Source organism: Photinus pyralis, unplaced genomic scaffold, assembly GCF_008802855.1.
Source record: "Photinus pyralis isolate 1611_PpyrPB1 unplaced genomic scaffold, Ppyr1.3 Ppyr1.4_LG5, whole genome shotgun sequence".
Lineage (NCBI taxonomy): Eukaryota > Metazoa > Arthropoda > Insecta > Coleoptera > Lampyridae > Photinus > Photinus pyralis.
The window spans coordinates 44,221,362-44,240,862 of record NW_022170596.1 but is presented as its reverse complement, the minus strand read 5'-3'; the positions used below and the strand labels follow the sequence as shown (position 1 = coordinate 44,240,862).

Sequence of the window (19,501 nt, the reverse complement as noted above, 5' to 3'; positions counted from 1 at the left end):
GGTTATTATGCAATTTGATTCAAAAGTAATACGTTTAAATAACTCAGATTCAGACATATCTGAAATCTGATTTTATGGACATTCTAGCTCTAGGCTTGTTTCTTGCTTGACAAGTTGGCAACATCGCTGATTACATCGTACGCCAGCCAGAGGTTAGGTGTAATCTATTGAGCATCGTAATTAGTTAATAAAATTAGTTTTGTTAAATATATTTTTTGCTTTTTTGACAAACAAGTCTCTCGAGACTTCATTTTTGTAAACAATAAGTGCACCCTCTAACATTTCGTTTGCGCCCTTACAATTTTCGTTCTAGCTACGGCCCTGCGTACCAGTTTCTGTCACTGTTTCTTTACTTTTCTTACAGATTTGTAATAGGTAATTAATTCTATTTGTCTTTTTTTTTACTTTTCCTATAATAGTGTTAATAATGCAGTATGTATCCGCTTCTATATTGTATATTTACTTTTTTATTATTGTTCATTTATCGATGATTAGTCTGTTTAACAATAAACATTACTGATTACTGATTACGATTAAACTGAACTGTTACAGATTTCGTAAACCTTGCGACTTTGAATTTGCAAAATATTTATTTCGATATAGATTTACCCCATTACGGTTACTCCATACTGCCCTGTTACATAAATAACATATTTTAACTTTCTTGTAAAACAATTTGTTTCGTATTGATACTCATTTTCAAGGACATTTGGGCACAACCAAGGTTAGATATATCGCTCCAATTGTTACAACATATCTGGGATGATAGCGGAGATAAGGGCCCGTAGTCACGTATCACGTAATAAGTTGAGGTGTGATTCTATCAATCAGTAAAACTTTCCGTGCGTGATGTTCAGTAGAAATGACCTCTAGGCGTTCAGATATGTTACGCACCATCCATCCATGATCTATACTCTAAAAGTTTGTCCAGGTGATTTACTCGCGACCAAGCTCTTTGTGTCTGCCAGCGACATATCAATCACCTTACAAAAGAACTCCTTTAGAACATCACCACTGGAAATACTTTGGTTCACATATGCAACCCAATTAATTTTTTCGATGCAAAACCCTGCTAATTCGCGATCGCACCCCAGAATTGTACAGTACTTATGCAGTATTGCGAATCCGTTGGTAACTGTTTAGCGATTGTGACTATATGATAATAAGCATTTAGGGCTAATGGTTAAACACTGTGGATTAAACTTTCGTCCTCGGCTTTTGGTTTCACCTCAATGAGACACTTCGCAAGGTAGACATTCCTTTTCCAAGTGTCTGTAATCTGATAGCACAAGTACGTATATAAGCATGTAATATTGATCATTTCACTTAGTCTATGTCTTCACTAACTCCTGTTGTAGTTGTATGATATATCACCATTATTTTGTGTTTGACAGATTTTAACCAATTGTAAACTACATTCCATTTCCAGAACGTACAGAGTTGGTATGTATTACCCAGGGTATTACGATTACCTAAGTACCTTGTTTTTGCATTGCTTCCCACCAAATTGTTTTTGATTCGCAAGGTATGTTGACATTTACCTATTTTAATTACTATTTCTACGTAAACATTCTCCCAAAAGCATGGAATATCCTATGCATGATTTTATGCAAAAATATTGGGAATGCTTTTGGGACACTGTGTATCACATATTACCACGAAAGTTCCGTTATTGAGAGAAACACGCTACGTTCGTATACTGAAAGCATTCAGAGAACCGTAGAGGCTTTCTTTTTCTAAAAATCGATTATGGTTATTCGTTATGCACGTACCGTACGATCCATTCGTCTATTGTAGGCATCAAGGCTTAAAACTTGTAGACTGCCCACTTGACCCATTTCTGAGACATCCATCTCCAAAATTGTATGAAAACCCTATCGCTAAATAGTTATCCAACTGGTTTCTCATTGGTGGATTAGGTTAGACATTCGATTGGGTAGGTTTTAAGGTCCATGAAACCACGGTGCATAGAGAGGTTATTCTAAATTAATTTCTGTTTCATTGAGTTGAGCAATTTTATTGGCGATTATAGATTACATTGTAGGTAAAATCAATCGTTCAACTTTCTCTTGCCCAACTTACTTAACCACAACGAAACTTGCCCAAATTGCTGAAAAGCCAGTATGGCTTTTTGCATAATTATACTTTACGCAACCACTGCACATAATCACCGTCGGGCGCGCCTCATTTCAGTAATCCCATTTATGTACCTAAAACAAAATCATGTTACCAAGACCAGTCAAAATGTTTATCTGTAGTATTTATAGTTGAGGACATCAAAATGTACCAGGCTAGCACTCGTCCAGGACTGCAAAACGTGGAAATGCATGCGATTTGAGGATGATCATCGCGACATATCACAAAGATGTGATGAATGGGGGGTTTTGGAAAAATTACAATTGGCATGTTTGCTTTTGAGTGTGGGGTCTTCAATTGTAGTTACAGAGTTATTCGTATATCTTTATTGACGAAAATAATTTACGTTCATTCAATTATTATCGTAATTTGATAGTGGTTTGTGACGTATTATAATACCAAATTATATTGCGCTTTTTAGATATCAACATATCTGTGATTAAAATCAGTCCAAAAACAAGCTACCTGTCCCATTGGCCATTATCGCCGGATTTGGTAAGCAGCTGTGCCAAGAATTTGCTCAACTCGTGACATCATTTGTCCACCTGACTGCACTGCTTCGATGAAGCCCATTGATTAAAATATTTTGAGCGTCGATTAATGATGAATAATGCACGTGACATTCCTGAGTTTAAAATCGGAGAGAGAAAGAGAGAATTACTTAAGTTTTGTTTAATCATTTTAGCATGATCAATACAGTTAACTATCCTAAATATTTTAACTTTTGCACTTTTAATAGTATATACCAATTTGTAAATACTTTAGGAAAGAAATTGAAAAATGCCACAGGAGAGCACCGTTCAAAAACGTTCCTTATTCAAAAAATTAGTCTGACTATCCTAAATTAAATTCAGCTGAACTAACGTTTCGTTACTGAAAACCATCACTTTGTGTGTTGCTTGAGTCAAGCTCAAGATTGTGTATGATCTGCATGTTATTCATTCGCCAGTTTAATCTTCTTTATGTTACCCTCTCAACATGGAAATTAAAAAAAATTAAATAAAAATCAATAATATGGCAAATAGAAGAATATGCAAAGTATAAACGAATAATGTAACTGTCGCATTACAGCACATGTTCTTGTTGGGACATAATTTTACGTGATATGACGAAATCTAAGACTGGTAACCTCTTATCAAGCCGTCCTTGAGCTCGATAACAAACATAAATCAAAGTAAACAAAACACTATCTACGTATTTATTTTACAAACAAAAATGCAATTAAACAAAAATAACATTGACCGACTTTTTTAAACAAAAAACGAAAAAATGTGTTGTACTTGGTAAATAAACTTCAAGAAAATGCCTCATAAACTGTACCAGGGTACCTGCTCACTATTCACTTGCAGAATTGTGAGCTGGGATATTGTGAGCTGGGAAAAAATATAATTACATCTTCAAACCTTAAATCTCCAGTTCCAATAGATAGTTGCTTCTGAGAGCCGAGGAGAAGAAGAAGTGGGCTACAAATCAACGTAGTGACGGGTTGTCAGCATTTGGGGTGATGGGTGTTAAATTTTAGTGTTTCGGCACAGTGTCAAAATAGGAAAGGAAATTGGAGAAACGGACGAATCAAGCAGATAATGTGTGTTAGAGAAGGAATCCCTGCTCAAAGTATATGTCATAAGCAAGAAAATTGAATTCATAATTTTCTCATAAAATACGTCACAATTAGGAACGCTGATCTATTCCTCAATTTTAAGAACTTATGCCGTGGCTTAATATGAAATCATATCGCAAGACAGAGTTTAAGAGAAATAAATACTCGTAGTTGCTGATTGCACGTCAGTCGTCAGATACCAAATTTCCTGTTATTATTACTTGTATCTCCATTTAATTTATTAAATTAAAATTGATTGCAAGGAAGAGTTTATTGTGCGAATGATCCCATTTTGAACGTTCAGAAAAAATTAAAGTGCTCCAGAGACTAAAACAGAAAAGGCACAATTCACTAAGGTACCATGATTTTACCGTTTCTCAGACTGTTGAGCCTCAGCATTTGCAAAGCAATGTTGTCGCTTTATGCATTTAAGACTTTCAGATGAAGCATTTTATACCATTGACGAATATGAGTGAGGGTAGATATAAATGATTGTTCGCAATAATATTGTGTGCAATTGGAATCACCTTTAATTAATTAAGTATTACGTCATTTGTTAACGTCCATGTAACTGTTACTCTGCTATTTATACTATTTGTGGCGCTCCCTATACACACTTTTTTGTCATGAAAATTGACTATGCAACAAAATACTAATCTATACATGAATAATGCATCCTTGCCATAACGTGTTCGTAGCTTTTTAGCGCATTTCCACAAAAATAAAAAAAAATGCGCTATTGTGGCCACTTTGTCCGTCCGTCCGTCCGCTCGTTTTGCGACGCTACTAGTTCTTTATCTTAAGAGCTATTGTTCTACTTTTTTCGCTATTTGGTTCGTTATGGTGTCGAGTCTTGTACCAAGGAAGGAATTTTTTCTGTACCGCTTACAAAAAAAGTTATTGTAAAAAAAACAAAAAACCGTTTTTTACATGTTCCATAATTTTACACTTTTGCCGTTTATTAACGATCCTAGAGATCGTTTATAATTTTGCATTGCTATCTGTCGCCTGCCGGTTGGTCTCTCCGTCTGTTCCTTTGTCTGTCTGTCCATCTATCTGTCCGTGTGAACGATAACTTTGTTTAGAAATGTTCGATCGCTTTTACATCTCCGTTAGTTATGAACTGAATTGTATGAAATTCAATATGGGCATAGCTTTAGCCATATAATACGCAATGCCAAAAGTTGAATCGAATCGATTCAAAATTCACAGTGCCCTTTTCGCATCTCGACCATTTTGTTGATTTTTAAAAAGGCGTCGGTAAGTATTTTTGCTGTTCTGTTTTTAGATCGGTAAGTAATTTTGGCGTCGTCGTAATCATAGCAACTGGTAAATTCCACGTACTGTCATGGAAACACACATGGTAAATAGTCAGAAATGACCGATCGCGCAAAAAAGTATTTGAATGAAATTTGATACATAGGCACTTGGATACAAGGAAAATCAAACGCCAATTTCAAAATTTGGTTTTGCGCATGCGCAGTGCCAACTTTTTTATTTATGCAAGAATTTAAACGAAATTTGATACATAGGCACTTGGGATAAAGGAAAATCAAACGCCAATTTCAAAATTTGGTTTTGCGCATGCCCAGTGCCAACTTTTTTATTTATGGAAGAATTTAAACGAAATTTGATACATAGGCACTTGGGATAAAGGAACGAAAAGTGCCAACTTTTTTATTTATGGAAGAATTTAAATGAAATTTGATACATAGGCACTTGGAATAAAGGAAAATCTAAGTTTCAAAATTTTATTTTTTGCGCATGCTTGTTCCAACTTTCTTATTTAGAAAAGCATTGAAATGAAATTCTTCTCATAAACTGAAATTGAAGTAGCACGTCAACAATGGATTGCCCATGTGCAACGCTATCTTTCATATTTGTGGCCGGATTTTTACGATTTTAACACAAGTTCCATCTTACAAATGGGAAATGAATGCAAGTGGAAATGCGCTTTATGTAAATCGTTTACGATTACTTTTTAACTTGTTTATCATGTTCTTGTCTTAAACGACTACCAACTAGTGCTGGTCGATATCCATATATTAATAATATTGACTGTAGTCGGTAATATACACCATAATTCATAATGGCGTCAATATTGTCTATTACCATCGTAAAGCATATCTGTAAGGGTTACAAAGTCTCTTGAAACTACACAAAAAACTAAATTTTCATCACGATGTATATATGTCTGAATGCAACGGGCGAAGCACATGTTAACGATATTGATAATTTAACCATAGCTATACAGTGAGGACATAAAGTCCTTACGCTTCTTTGCCCTTTTGGTGATTTATCACGGGCAATTCATACAATTCTTATATCCTCCATCCTGTTTTGATATGTTAGTTCCATTCTTTAGTTGTTTTCTGCATCCAACTGTCCTCCACGTCGCATGTGTATCTTATATTTTCGCTTCTCTCTCTGTCCAGCAGCGTTTTCCCAGCATTAAGCGCTTTCATTCTTCGTTCTTTTGGTTTTGGATGTTTTTGAACTTGTTTCTGCCGTGTACATCATGATAGGCCTTATAGCACTTTTATATATTATTGATTTTGATTCAATTCCTATGTTTTTGTTGCGGAATATTGTGTTATTTAGGCATCCAGCTACGTTTGCTGCTCTTGTAACTTGGTAGTATTTGGATTTCAAAGATTGTTGAATAATTATTTCGTCAACTACAAGTTTGCATCTTAGAGGTAGTTTTGATTTTGTATTGTATTGTATCGTATGGGTGGCATCTCCTTAGCTACATACGTCTTCGGGCCGTATCAACAGCTGTCTGTGTGACAGTGACGGCAGTCGTGGTATGACTGCCGGGACCGCCAGCTTTACATGCCCGTACGAAGCATGGTAGTCAGGAGATGTACCACTAAAAACTGGCAAGTTGTTGGATTCGAATTCGCAACCTGTGGGGCTAGAGTCCAAGTCTTAAACAGTTATGCCAAACTGTACTACATATCATGTTAAATGAGTTGGCTGTTTGATTAGACTGCGTCGCGTCGTCAGCATAACATAATATATTAATTTCCTTCTCTTCCATTTTATGACCTTTCATTGTACGTAGTACGTACTCCCCTTATAATCTCGTCCATGATGATGACTTTATAGACTAGAAACCAATTTCGTAAGAAAATTCGAAGGGCTGTAACTTTTGAACTAGTAGCCCAATCTTGGAACTGTTTGAAATTATGGATTCTACAGGCCACATTCTATAAGAAAAATTTTTTTCCGGGTCGATCTGAGGCAATTTTTTTTTCGGGGCTCAAAAAAAGGCAGTGTATAACCTTCCTTTTTTACCAAAAATCGACTACACCAAAATTTCTCGGGAAAACACTTTTTCTTATTAATTTTTGTGCGTAGAATCCAAAACAATTCGTACTTTTTCGATCAGACTTCTCAATCAAAAGTTATAGACTAGAAACCAATTTCGAAAGAAAATTCAAAGGGTTGTAACTTTTGAACTAGTAGCCCAATCTTGGAACTGTTTGAAATTATGGATTCTACAGGCCACATTCTATAAGAAATTTTTTTTCCGGGTCGATCTGAGACAATTTTTTTTTCGGCCCTCAAAAAAAGGCAGTGTATAACCTTCCTTTTTTACCAAAAATCTACTGCACCAACATTTCTCGGGAAAACACTTTTTCTTATTAATTTTGGTGCGTAGAATCCAAAACAATTAGTACTTTTTCGATCAGACTTCTCAATCAAAAGTTATAGACTAGAAACCAATTTCGAAAGAAAATTCAAAGGGCTGTAACTTTTGAACTAGTAGCCCAATATTGGAACTGTTTGAAATTATGGATTCTACAGGCCCCATTCTATAAGAAAATTTTTTTTCCGGGTCGATCTGAGACAATTTTTTTTTCGGGCATCAAAAAAAGGTAGTGTATAACCTTCCTTTTTTACCAAAAATCGACAGCACCAAAATTTCTCTGGAAAACACTTTTTCTTATTAATTTTGGGGCGTAGAATCCAAAACAATTCGTACTTTTCCGATTAGACTTCTCAATCAAAAGTTATAATGATGAGTTCTGCGTTAATTCTTCCCTGGATCGGATTTGTTTTATGTACCTATGTCTTCCATTGTTTTTTTTTCTTATAGATATCTTAAAAAAGTTTTTGTTTGTTTATATTACTCTCATGTAGTGAATGCACCTGTATAACATGATGTATGGGAATAAAGTCAATTATGATTACTGCCTACCGTAAAGGAGCCTTTCAACTGGACCTGGTCGAATGCTTTCACTAGATTGATGAAGCATATTTATCCAGGCTTATAATTGTATTCGATTGATTTTTCAGTCTTAGGACGAAAACGGTATCTGTGTAAAATTTGCCTGATCTAAATCGTTGTTGTGTATCCTCTAGACTAGTCTAGGGGGAGATAAGGGTATCGGTCTTGTTTATTATAATTGAGCTTTTGTGTGGTACTCAGTAAGTTTATTCCTCTATAATTCGACGTTACTTTTTTGTCTCCCTTTTTAAACGTTAAAATAGTAGTGCTGGTCCTCCATTCGTTTGAGTTGTGGGTAAAGGATATTTGATCCTTATCTAAGATTCATCTTTACCATATAATGAATTACTGATACCTTATTCTGTTTAAAATATAACACACACACCTCTAAATGCTAAACAAAATTTTAATCCAACCAAAGGACTAGTATTACCGAAATAAAATGCAAAATTCCAATCAGTGAATCAAAATACCCCAAATCCTTTGTTTGGATCCGATTCTTATCAATAAATATAATATAGAATCTGTTTCATGCAGGTCCATAAATGGACTTCAAGTTATCAAACTAATTCTCATAGGTCGATTCTTTTAGGAATATTAAAATTACTTCGAACAAAATTCTTATACGAATTCCTAAAAATAACCAACCACTGTATACATATCTAAAATTTAAAATAACTTGCAGCTATTGACGTGGGTAATCTTTTCTTCTGGTATTAATTGATATTACCTCTTGCCGAAAATCGCTGCTCCCTTTAGGCCGCTTCGATGGTTCAGTTGACTCCCTGTCCCTGATGAATGAAAATCAAAAATGTACCTACGTATTGTGAATCCAAGCAAACCGGCTACAATCCGCTAACAAGTCTATGCTAACCAATATACCGCGCATCCATCGGACCTAATGTCACCTTCGGTTCTCAAGATATCGGCAATAAAAGAGGCTTACAACCTTTTTGTAATAAAATCTACTAGCGTATCTGCAAAAACTACATTGTATAACTCATTTTCGGGAATTCTAGAAAAAAATCCATTTGAAGGGTAAATTTTTAATCACTTTTGTGTTCCGCTACAGGAAAGATATCCCCTCTCCCCATTCAGTCTTCGTACATCAGTGTTTACAATGACCCTTGCGATTTCACATTAAATTTTACATTTTACCATAAAATAAAATCGCTATTTTTATTCAATGACTTTACCTAATCACATGAGCTTGCCATTGTATGCTTGTGATTCTAGGTACCTACTATTCTTCAAGAAGATGGGCGAAAACGGGTATCATTTCACTGGATTACGTTTGTAAAATAGGACATTACACTTTTTCTAGACCCCTAGTTGTGTGAGGGCAAAAATACGCGCTTGGTGTGGTTTCCAGAAAATCCGCCACTGCTTACGTAATACAAGAATCAATAGATCAATAGATCACCCTGCGTTGGAAGAAGTCTTTCCTTTTACTCAGCACACATGATTCCGTGTCACTAACTTGAAAAAACCCTACAAGTGTTAGTTTCGAAAGTGGGCGAAAAATTTTTCAAGCAGTCGATCTTTCTCTTGACACTTATATAGAGTTTATCGATTATCTCCGAAAGTTGCACTTACATCCGGCTGTGGAATGCCTCTAAATACGCATGCATCTCGTATAAGATCTTTGCTCGTAAGTATTTATTGTCGTAGAAGACGGAAAGTACTATGGCAAAATCGCCACCCCGCAAACAGCCCGTTTGTGAAAATAAATTTGTTTGTTCATATTACAACGTTGAGACTCGTGTTATCCATATGCCAACTACGCCTGTGACACTAGACAAATTTATATACCTTCAGTCTCAACCCCTAAAGTATGTCTGCACCGCAAATAATTGAAATGAATGAGTAGGTATACCGATTGTAGGTAGGGGCCAGAAGTGTTTCCTTGATTTCTTAATAATAACAATGAAATAAACGTTCACAACTGTTATCTACGCATTTTTTGGCAAAGGCTCTAACTTTTCAAGGAGTGCCTATACGTCAAAATTAAAGGGCGCGTATTTGATATGTTATCAAACGTTGATAAATAGCGCAACTCATTGATGAACTCAATGTAATTTAATTGCATCACGAACGATGCAGTTTGCACATATTATTTTTAATGGTGTTTTATTTTACTTGGCTCTATGCACCATTTAAAATGAGTAGGGGGAAAACGTCAGAACACACCTACCATCTCGTGACGCAAAAAAAGGCACGTTGGGGCTTGAAATAGATTAGGTATGCAATGCAGATGAAGTGGGGGGGTCGAATTTTACTTCGTTATATACAAAGCGCCAATTTCGCTTCGCCAATTTATTTTTAAATAAAACATTACCGCACACACTTCGGCATTTTGGATTTATATGCACTTAACCGATTTTTACCACCCCAGTATTGTTTTATTTGGATATATCCGGTAAGATAGTGTGGATAAGTTTGCATTGTGGCTTTCAGCTTTATATAATTAATAATTGTTCTAGTCATTTTATGGTAAATGAATTAACCGCAGTGTCAATGTTTTTTGGCCAATGGCAACTTCTAGTTTATCATTGAGAAAATTATTTTTCATACCGGTGACCTTTATTACCCGCTGCATTTCAATTAGAATATGAAGTTTTTTATTCATGCAAGGCTAGTGATTGGGAACACGAGTTTGGGCCATTAACGTCATTTTGGCAAATTGTATGGTCTTTCATAACTAATATTTGGCACCCACCCGTTAAAAATTTTTGCTCAAATTTACACCTCGATCTTAGTTAAAGTGCTCGTAAATGACGTTACTCGTTACGCTCTATTCAGTATTAAATTGATACATCATCATCTCTTAACAAGTTAATTGAAAATTTACTGCATGATTGTTTTCACGTATTGAATTTTGTTTTACTATCACAAAAGGCAATCACCGTGCTACTCTAAAATTATGGACATTATCTTATTACCTCTAATTAAAACATCCTAGACATAATTTTAAATATGTAGTTTAATTGGATGCCGAATTGATAGAAAATAAAATAAACAAACGCTAACGGAAAATTACCATTGATTTTAATCGATTGAAAAATTTGGTCAATAAGACTTTAAGGGTCGAGATCCTAATTAAAATAATCTTCTTGGTGGTCTTGACACAATTTAAAAAATAATCTTTGCCGTACCTGCTGATGAGTAATTTAATAAATGGGCGTTTTGTTTTTATTTTCGCGATCCATAAAGACAATTAATGGCGGTAGTAAACAAATTAATAGATCACTGATGATATTTCATTAACATTGCATTTACGACTTACGTATTAAATAATGAATCGAGAAAAATTAAACTCTTCCCCCAATTGTAAGTAGATGTATTCTTAATAAAAAAGCTGCGCGTACAACGTTTTGATTCATTTACAGTCTGTACCGTTGCTTGCAACGACTGCAAAATTAAAACAGCATTAAAAATTTTTATTGTTGATCTAACGACATTAATCGATAATAATTGTTTCAGCGTCGATTAAGAAACATTCGCTAAAGAAACACAGTATTTTCAACGTAATAAAATAATGTTAGATAATATTCCAAGTATCAGTGATGGGATACGGTTGTCCGTAAGAAGACTGCCCAACATCTTAAGAAGCAGCGAGCAGCAATACCATCAGGAGGGTGGTGAGTGCAATTTTAATTTTTTTTTTTTTCCATTTTATTTACAAAATTTGTTTCCCAATTACGTGAGATTAAAATCTATAATTACTCTGCCGAGAGACGAGGTTGGTTATCTGTGGTTTTGTATCGAGATTATTTAATTATAGTATGGACAGGTAGCAAAGATTCTGGGTACTTTCCAGTAGTGGAAAGTTACCAAATACAAAATTAATTTAATCGAACACACTTGTTTGTGTTATACCGAGTGGTTGCAAAAAGTTTTTTTCGGATCAGCGTGTGCACAATTAATCCTTTAACAGCTTAAAAAACCAAAAGCATTTTTTTATATTTTTGTGGAATGGTACCGTAAACGTAACTTTGTTACCATTTCGGAATACCGGAAAATAAATCTAACCTTCTAATGCAAGGAAGGACGATCACTTGGACTTCCTCGTCGGAACTTGACAATGACAATGATCATTTGCATTTTCTTCTACTTTTTTTTTTAGAAGCGCTAAAGCTATACGCAAACTGTCAATCGATATGTGTGACTTGCATACTGAATAGCCGTAATTTGTATTCTCAGCTAGTGCCACAATAATCGTTAACAGATAATCTAAATTTTGTACTTAAATTTACAGTCTGATGCATTACGACTTTATTTGATTCGTTATCGCATTTCAGGCATTTTTTTGAACAAGGGTTGTGCAATGTTAGGTGTTTTAAATTGCCAGTTCTTAGTGTTAATTTAATAGTTTTTCAGGGAAGTGATATCACAGATTATGAAAGCAAAAGTTTTTAAAGCCCTGCTAATACTCAAACGATTATGAATTTTTGATAACCTGATACCAGTTCCGTTTGTGTAAGGAGTGGGGGAGGGGGTGGAAGGATATAAGTATTGTCATAACTAGCATCAATGTTGATTTAATTATGAGATGATTTTAACATTATACATTGTTCCCATTTTTCACGCTTCACCATGAGGATGGATCTCCAACATCTTAGGAGCTTTTGGTTGAATTGCAACATTTAATCCCGCATCTGAATTGAAAGCACTCATGTTTTTCCAAATTTAGCATTTCATTAAAATAATGCAACACAATTTGATTTTCTATTACGATTTGACAAAAATACCTAATTATTTCATTTTCAAGTTGGGGAACAAAAGATGGCTGTGAATTACCCACTAATAACGTATAAACCCCACATGTGTCAACACAATATAGAAAACTTGTGAAATTACCTTACCAGTTAAAAAACTGTAAATACAGCTCTCAAATCATGCTTTGGCATTTCAATCACTGTGGTAAATCGCTTGTCCCGAAATCGTCAGGAAACCTTCATTTTCATGCGTAGGTACTTTATGTGAGGAAATTTTACTTTTCATGACAGTGGCCGTAACACTTTACTTGACTGCTTTTCCTGCTTCCTGTCCTTTACCACTAATTACCACACTCATAGCAATTAAAATTTTATATAACAAAAAAGACGATTTCGGGAGTAATGTAATATAAAATTCGCCAATCAAATACCTATAACAATGCCTCGGAAGTTAAAGTACTCTCTTGCTTCAATATTTTCTCGCCAGTAGTATCCCTAATGTGTCATTTTTCCTGACTTCTGTATAAATAATTATTAAATCCTAAAGCGTACGACATTAAAATCGACGCAATTATCGTCTCTTGTTTCAAGGCACCTTATTTTAGTTTTATTCAGAACAAATTTCTCCTTTAAAAAATCCGAAAATCCAATGACCGTCGTAAGAGGAAGGCTCAGATTATTAAATTTGCTCTGCTCGAATCGGACTAAATAACAATGTTGCAATAACTGTGGGGTATATGACGCAAACTAGAAGATGCACTATTGTGTAGGACATAGGTACTTTTTTCATATGACGAAAGGAAAAAAAAGTATCTAGTTCGAACTTGACCGTCACACTAAAATAAGAAACAATTGGCTTTCTGCCAGGGTTTTTAATACGTGCAAAGCGTTTCAATATTTTTCCAAGTTTGGAAATTTTTTTCTTTCCGACGCGGTTGCGTTCAATATGCTATAATAAAAGTTTGCGCAGGGTAATCCATTAGACATCGTCTAAGTAAATTATACTTGTAACGCAAGTTAGATTGGGGGTTAAAATAGGATTGCCAGAGATCCAACAATTATAAACAGGACAGATGCGCCAATAAAAATTCCTACTTGTGAAGGGGTCGATAGTAAGGACATTTCATAATACTTTTAAAGAAATTCCTAATAAAAAGGGGCACATGAAATTCGAAACAGGATTATTTTTGGCTAGTTCCAATTTTGAGTTCGAAGGGTGCCATATTTCACGATAAAACTCCTTTATTAATCCCTTATCGCTAAGAGTCACGATAGTTAAAATTTGAAATAGTACGATAGAGAGCATCGGAGAACACATTTCCTGACGTTGTGATCCATTAGCTTTTGTTAATGCTCAAAAATAGGACATTTTTTGGAAAAATATTCACGAAAATTATTTTGTTGGCTGTCTATTAATTTAGTGAATTTAGTGATATTGTCCCTTTTGCTCTTATAAAATCAAAAAATCTTTTGATCAACAGAAGGACCATTATGTCCTAATACTCCTAATTACAGTTATAGCAGAGATAAAAACGTACTCCAGTAACGCAAACTATCGTTAAGATAAGATTAGAAAAGTAATAATTGGTTGGGCATATCCAGATAACATGATTTGATAATTTTTTTATTTTCGCTCTAATTGGACAATGAGGTTTGTGACGTCAAAGGGATATATTGATGGAGATGCAGTAATCGGAACATAATGCACAAAATTCATTGTTATCGCCTTGGTATAACGAGCGAAGCAAACTTTATCGCTCGAATCGGTTTTACAATACAAATTCTGGCGCGAAAATTAAAATGAAGCAATCAATAATGGAATTGCATGGCGCAATAGGAATACAATTGTACGTAGGTAAACGTGATCAATATCCCTACGGTCAAGCATCGAAAGTTTTGCGAATTTGAGTGCGTGTAACTGGCTTCTAATCGAACAAACTTTAATTTATTGTTTATAATCCCAAATCCGTTTTCCACAGATCTGGAGCGATAAGATTCTGCTTGTAGGCAACCGGCGGTACGCAAGCGTACTCTTGAATCAGTTTATGTTAACGTGACGTGACAAAATAATAGTTCCGCTTTTGGCAGTACATTTAAAATATGGTATTGCATTTTGCATAATGCACCTGCATTTCACTTCCGAGTTCTCCTACGTAAGACTAACATAAAACAAACACCCAAATTTTTGCTTGCACAAAAAATTGGAAGAGCGGAGCAATTTTTTCCCCACCTAATTTTTCGGGCACACTCTCACGTTACCTAAAATACAACACAATCCCTTCCTTTTTGTCATTGATATATTAACTGTTAAGCGGAACACCAAAATTCGCAAAATAAAAGTTAATAGGAGCTTCCGATTTTTTTTTTAAATAAAGGGGGACAACAAAATTTTAAAAAAAAGCTCCTGCGTACAGAGTACTAAATTTACGTATGCAAGTTTTTTGTCGCAATTTGCTAATTACAATTTGAAACTTAAAAGCTAATCGCGCTGTGTTGAATGTTTAAACGTTTGTAGTTCTTCAAGCATTCCGTATTCGAACGTGTTCATTACAGTACAGTAGTGCTTCTGTGTTTGTTATTGGTTAATTAATATTTGATAATTTTACAATTATGCTGTTGGAGAGTACCGAAATGTTGACCAGCTATATGGATTTAGGTAATATTATTTATTTACAATTCTACCTATTATCAATTTTCTAAATATGTATTCCGCTTATGTTATCGACTGCTTCTTCCGTTTGTGGAGTGGAAAAGAACTGGCCACTCCTACTTGTAACATTAAGCCTTGGATATTGGCACACCTGCCGGCGCTATTCTCATTTTCAATGCAATCTAATGGAAAATTCCACTGCCCTTTTCTTTGCACTTTTGTTTATTTTTAAACTAGTTTTGCTAAATTTAGAGATTCTCTTACTAATACGAATTTTCTATGAATGCGAATCGTTTCCGTTTTTTATTGCTTGTCGTGTTTAATTATTTTTTGCATAATGTGATCAGACACGTGTCGTAATTAACATTATCAATGCATAAAAATGAAAGTATTTTAAATGCAATTTAAAAATAATTTGTAATTATTGCAGCACTCACTTCCGGGTTTAGATTTTTTGCGGCATTTTAAGTGTCTAGACGTATAAGACCGATTGGGTTTCATTTTTGTGCATTTCTCAGGTCATAGGAATTTTCCTATAGCAACTACCCGCGGGCGTTCTAATTATCGGACGCTATCCTACTTTTTGTGAATGTGCAGTTAAAATTTTTGCACCGCAGGAATGTAGGGGAATGGTACGATAATTGCATCAGCCTGCAACGAAAAAATAAATAATTACTTTGCGAAATGAGAGGCTCGTTCGATGTCATGTGATATAATTAACCTTATTAACATTACTTCAAGGCAACTGCTACGTCACAGACACACCTCCGTACAACGTCATACAGGTTGTGTGTGTCTCTCCCACTTTTCTCTTCGGATGGTGCACCCTGTCCTTGAAATATTTCTTATGCACTCGAGTTCAACTGAAACCAAAAAAAAATTAAATTAATCCGCATATTCAAAAATGATCATCTTAGTGCGATAATTTGGTGGAATTTGACACGTATCAATTCTGTACAAAATGAAAAAAGCTGAAAGGTGATTTTTTTGCTTCGATCAGCACAATACAGTATGTACTCTTAAACCTCCCAATCATTATCTACCGCTTAATAGTTTTGTTCGTAATTGCAATACGCGATGGCATTATCCGTTAAGTAGCCAGCACTTCTACTGTTAAATTTTTCTTATCATTAGCTTGAAGTAAACAACATGATCTCCAGTGGTCAGTCAATAAAACAGTTTGATTGGTGCCTTTAGTAAAGCAACATACGCTTACCACTTTTTTAATACCTACCAAAGAGACCAAATGGGTACAGGTCAGTTTTTAAAATTTTTTTAAGAACGCGTTAATTCAAAATAATTTTTTTATGAAAAAATTTCCACACGTGAAAGCAATTTTCTAGCCATTTAACTTTTATTGAAATTTACTAAATCCAGAAGACTTTCTTCTGTTAATTATTGATTAACGTGTCAGTTTCTAATTGCGCGAAAAAGTTAAACAAAATTCCGCTTAACATCAGCAAACAATGCACTGACCTTAATTGCAATTTAGGATTGAAACCTATTACAATACAAGCGTTTAAGCAATTGTACGAACCCCGCTTTAAGCCATAATACCTACACAATAAAATAATTGTCATTAAAACGTATCAAATATTGTCACCACCGATATTGCGCACGTGGAGTTTGTACATCTCATACCAGTAAATTCTAGATTACTAAAAATTTATCTTTCGTCCGTTAATGTCGAAACCAGACCGCAACTTCTTACACTCAAAATGTGCTTAGAAAAAATGGTTGCGCTCGCAATTTTGCTCAATGCGATTTCATTGTTACAGGGAAGCAAAGTACTTTCTTCTCGCAGTCCGTCAGGAAGAAAAACAGGGCGGTATGCAACATATTCGTTATGGGATTAGCCGAACTCCTGGGTACTGCCCTTCTGCTATTTTTGGGTTGCATGGGATGCGTGAGTGGAGTTAGCGTCGTTCCGATTCCTCACCATTTGTCCGGAATAATATTTGGAATGACAGTCCTGCTTATAATTCAGGTAATTAGCTACAGTTAACTGACTCCTGTCTAATTACTACCCGTAAATTTCTGTGCTATAGTAATTAAAGATCTCCGTATAATTAACGTCTATTTACCATTTGTTTTGTGTTAACATGATCATTATACAAGTTGAACGGCTGTACTAAATTAGCGGCAATTTCTGAGAAAATGTAAACTAATTTTGAATTTTTTTTCTTTGTAGCTCTTTGGTCACATCTCTGGCGCCCACCTAAACCCCGCCGTTACACTATCCTCGGCAATACTGGGGCATCTTAAACCGCTACTGGTACCAGTGTACATCGCGGCACAATTCATCGGCGCATTCCTAGGTTTCGGGCTCTTAAAGGTGAGATCAAGTTCGCTTGCTCAAGACCCACCCCTAACGCGATTTTGTTATTGTTGCAGGTTTTAATACCGGAAGACTTGGCGGAAGAATTCAACGGTGACGTGAACGGTACGGCGGTGCCCGCGGTGGCGAAACCGGGACTGTGCAGCACAACTCTACACCCCAGGTTGACATCGATGCAGGCTTTGGCAATCGAAGCTATCATAACTACGGTTCTCATTATGATCTGCTGCTCGGTTTGGGACAAAAGAAACGCAAAGAATACAGATTCCACGCCGGTCCGATTTGGTTTGATCATCAGCGTCATTTCGATGACAGCGGTAAGTTTGTCGCGTCTCATTCTGCTGGACGAGATCTAAACATCTTTGTTCTTTTCAGGGCCCCTTCACTGGTGCAAGCATGAACACTGTGAGAAGCTTTGCGCCCGCTGTATTCAACGGCGACTGGGATTCGCACTGGGTAAGCATCAACCCTTCAATTCAATTGAACTAAGACATTTTTCGAGATCAACATTTTGCAACAGTTGCAATAATAACATTCTTTTGTTCCAGGTATACTGGGTTGGTCCAACTCTTGGCGCACTAATCGGAACGTTCTCTTACAAATTCCTTTTTGAAGATTCGGACGACGAGGAGGACTCCAATGAAGACAAATTAAACAACACCGAAGATATTCCTTTACATGAAAGCCACATACGTATGAAAAACAACATTGTGTAAGAAGCAATATTTGCCCAATAAACCCAATTTTATATCCTATGAAGATTGCTCCAATTAACCGTACTGATTTCCCTGCACACTGTTCGAAAAAGTGTGTTTTCCAAAATGTTCACTAAGTGAAAGATCAATAATTATTCGAAGCAATATTTGCTTTTTAATTTATTTATAGTGTAGATCTGTTTGTTTGGTTGGGTAAAGATTGTGCAGGAAGACTATGGTTGCATTATTTTTTTATAATTGACGGAAAAACTGAAAAAGTGAGAATCGTTTTTAATTTTACCAGTAAGTAGTATTTTAATGTTTTTAAGTTTATTCGATGTTGGAATATGCAGCCATGAATGATTGTGATTTTATATAAGTAGGAAAAACAAACTATTTTTTATACGCATGCAATTGTGCAAGATTCTACTTGTTCCTTACGTATAGCTATTTTTAGTGAATCTTGTACCAATTTGTTGTATTACTTTCAGGGTAATGTAAATGATATTATATTTGTGATATAGAGATATAGATATAGACTTTGTAGATTGAAAAATCGTTTCGCATAGACTTTACTGATTAATCCCACTTCTTGTAGTATTCAATGCAGAAGGGAACTGAGTGTCAAAATTTTAAGGGACCTGAAGTATCACTATTTGATAACTGTGATAAGTTATAGTGATCGCGTAGTTCCTTATCGTAATTTGGGTGCGGTGTTTGATATAGAGATCAATTGTACATATCTGTTAGGATTTTATATATCGATGTAAATAAGAATTAAAAATTCTGTTTATAATTTGTTTTTTTAATTGGGCTCTTTTACCTAAGTAATTAAGAGTTGCTAGCATGCTGCTGATAGTGAAACTTATCGATCTCGTCTGTTACTGAAATTGAAGTAAATGATGATGATTTGTACAGATTATACTTATCAAGGACGCCACAAGGGATAATTTAAGTAGTTAAAAGTAGATAATTTGTTCTACATAATTTGATCACATATTTTCTCAATCATACAAATCGTATTGCGAACAGCGTCATTCAGCGTCCTTTAAACGCATATGTAATACTATACGTACTTCGCAAGATGTCGTGCGATAGATAATGCATGTTCAGACACTGTTCACCGA

The 19,501-nt window shown here is 35.2% G+C and overlaps 1 protein-coding gene across 3 annotated transcripts in view; it reads left to right on the top strand.

Annotated features, from left to right (window-relative positions):
* The window catches only part of LOC116172474 (aquaporin-like), a 62,870-nt gene extending 43,883 nt beyond the window's left edge, over positions 1-18,987 (top strand). The window contains exons 2-7 of one of the 3 annotated variants that reach the window (XM_031489696.1): positions 11,457-11,614; positions 17,120-17,328; positions 17,533-17,676; positions 17,736-17,996; positions 18,055-18,135; positions 18,228-18,987. In XM_031489696.1, the coding sequence (XP_031345556.1) occupies positions 11,512-11,614; positions 17,120-17,328; positions 17,533-17,676; positions 17,736-17,996; positions 18,055-18,135; positions 18,228-18,395 (966 nt within the window). In that variant the 5' untranslated portion in view covers positions 11,457-11,511 and the 3' untranslated portion in view covers positions 18,396-18,987. Of the gene's footprint in view, positions 1-11,456; positions 11,615-15,212; positions 15,348-16,461; positions 16,598-17,119; positions 17,329-17,532; positions 17,677-17,735; positions 17,997-18,054; positions 18,136-18,227 lie in introns of those variants that run through there. The other 2 variants (XM_031489697.1, XM_031489698.1) reach the window with 2 other exon arrangements.
* The last annotated feature ends 514 nt before the right edge of the window (positions 18,988-19,501 follow it).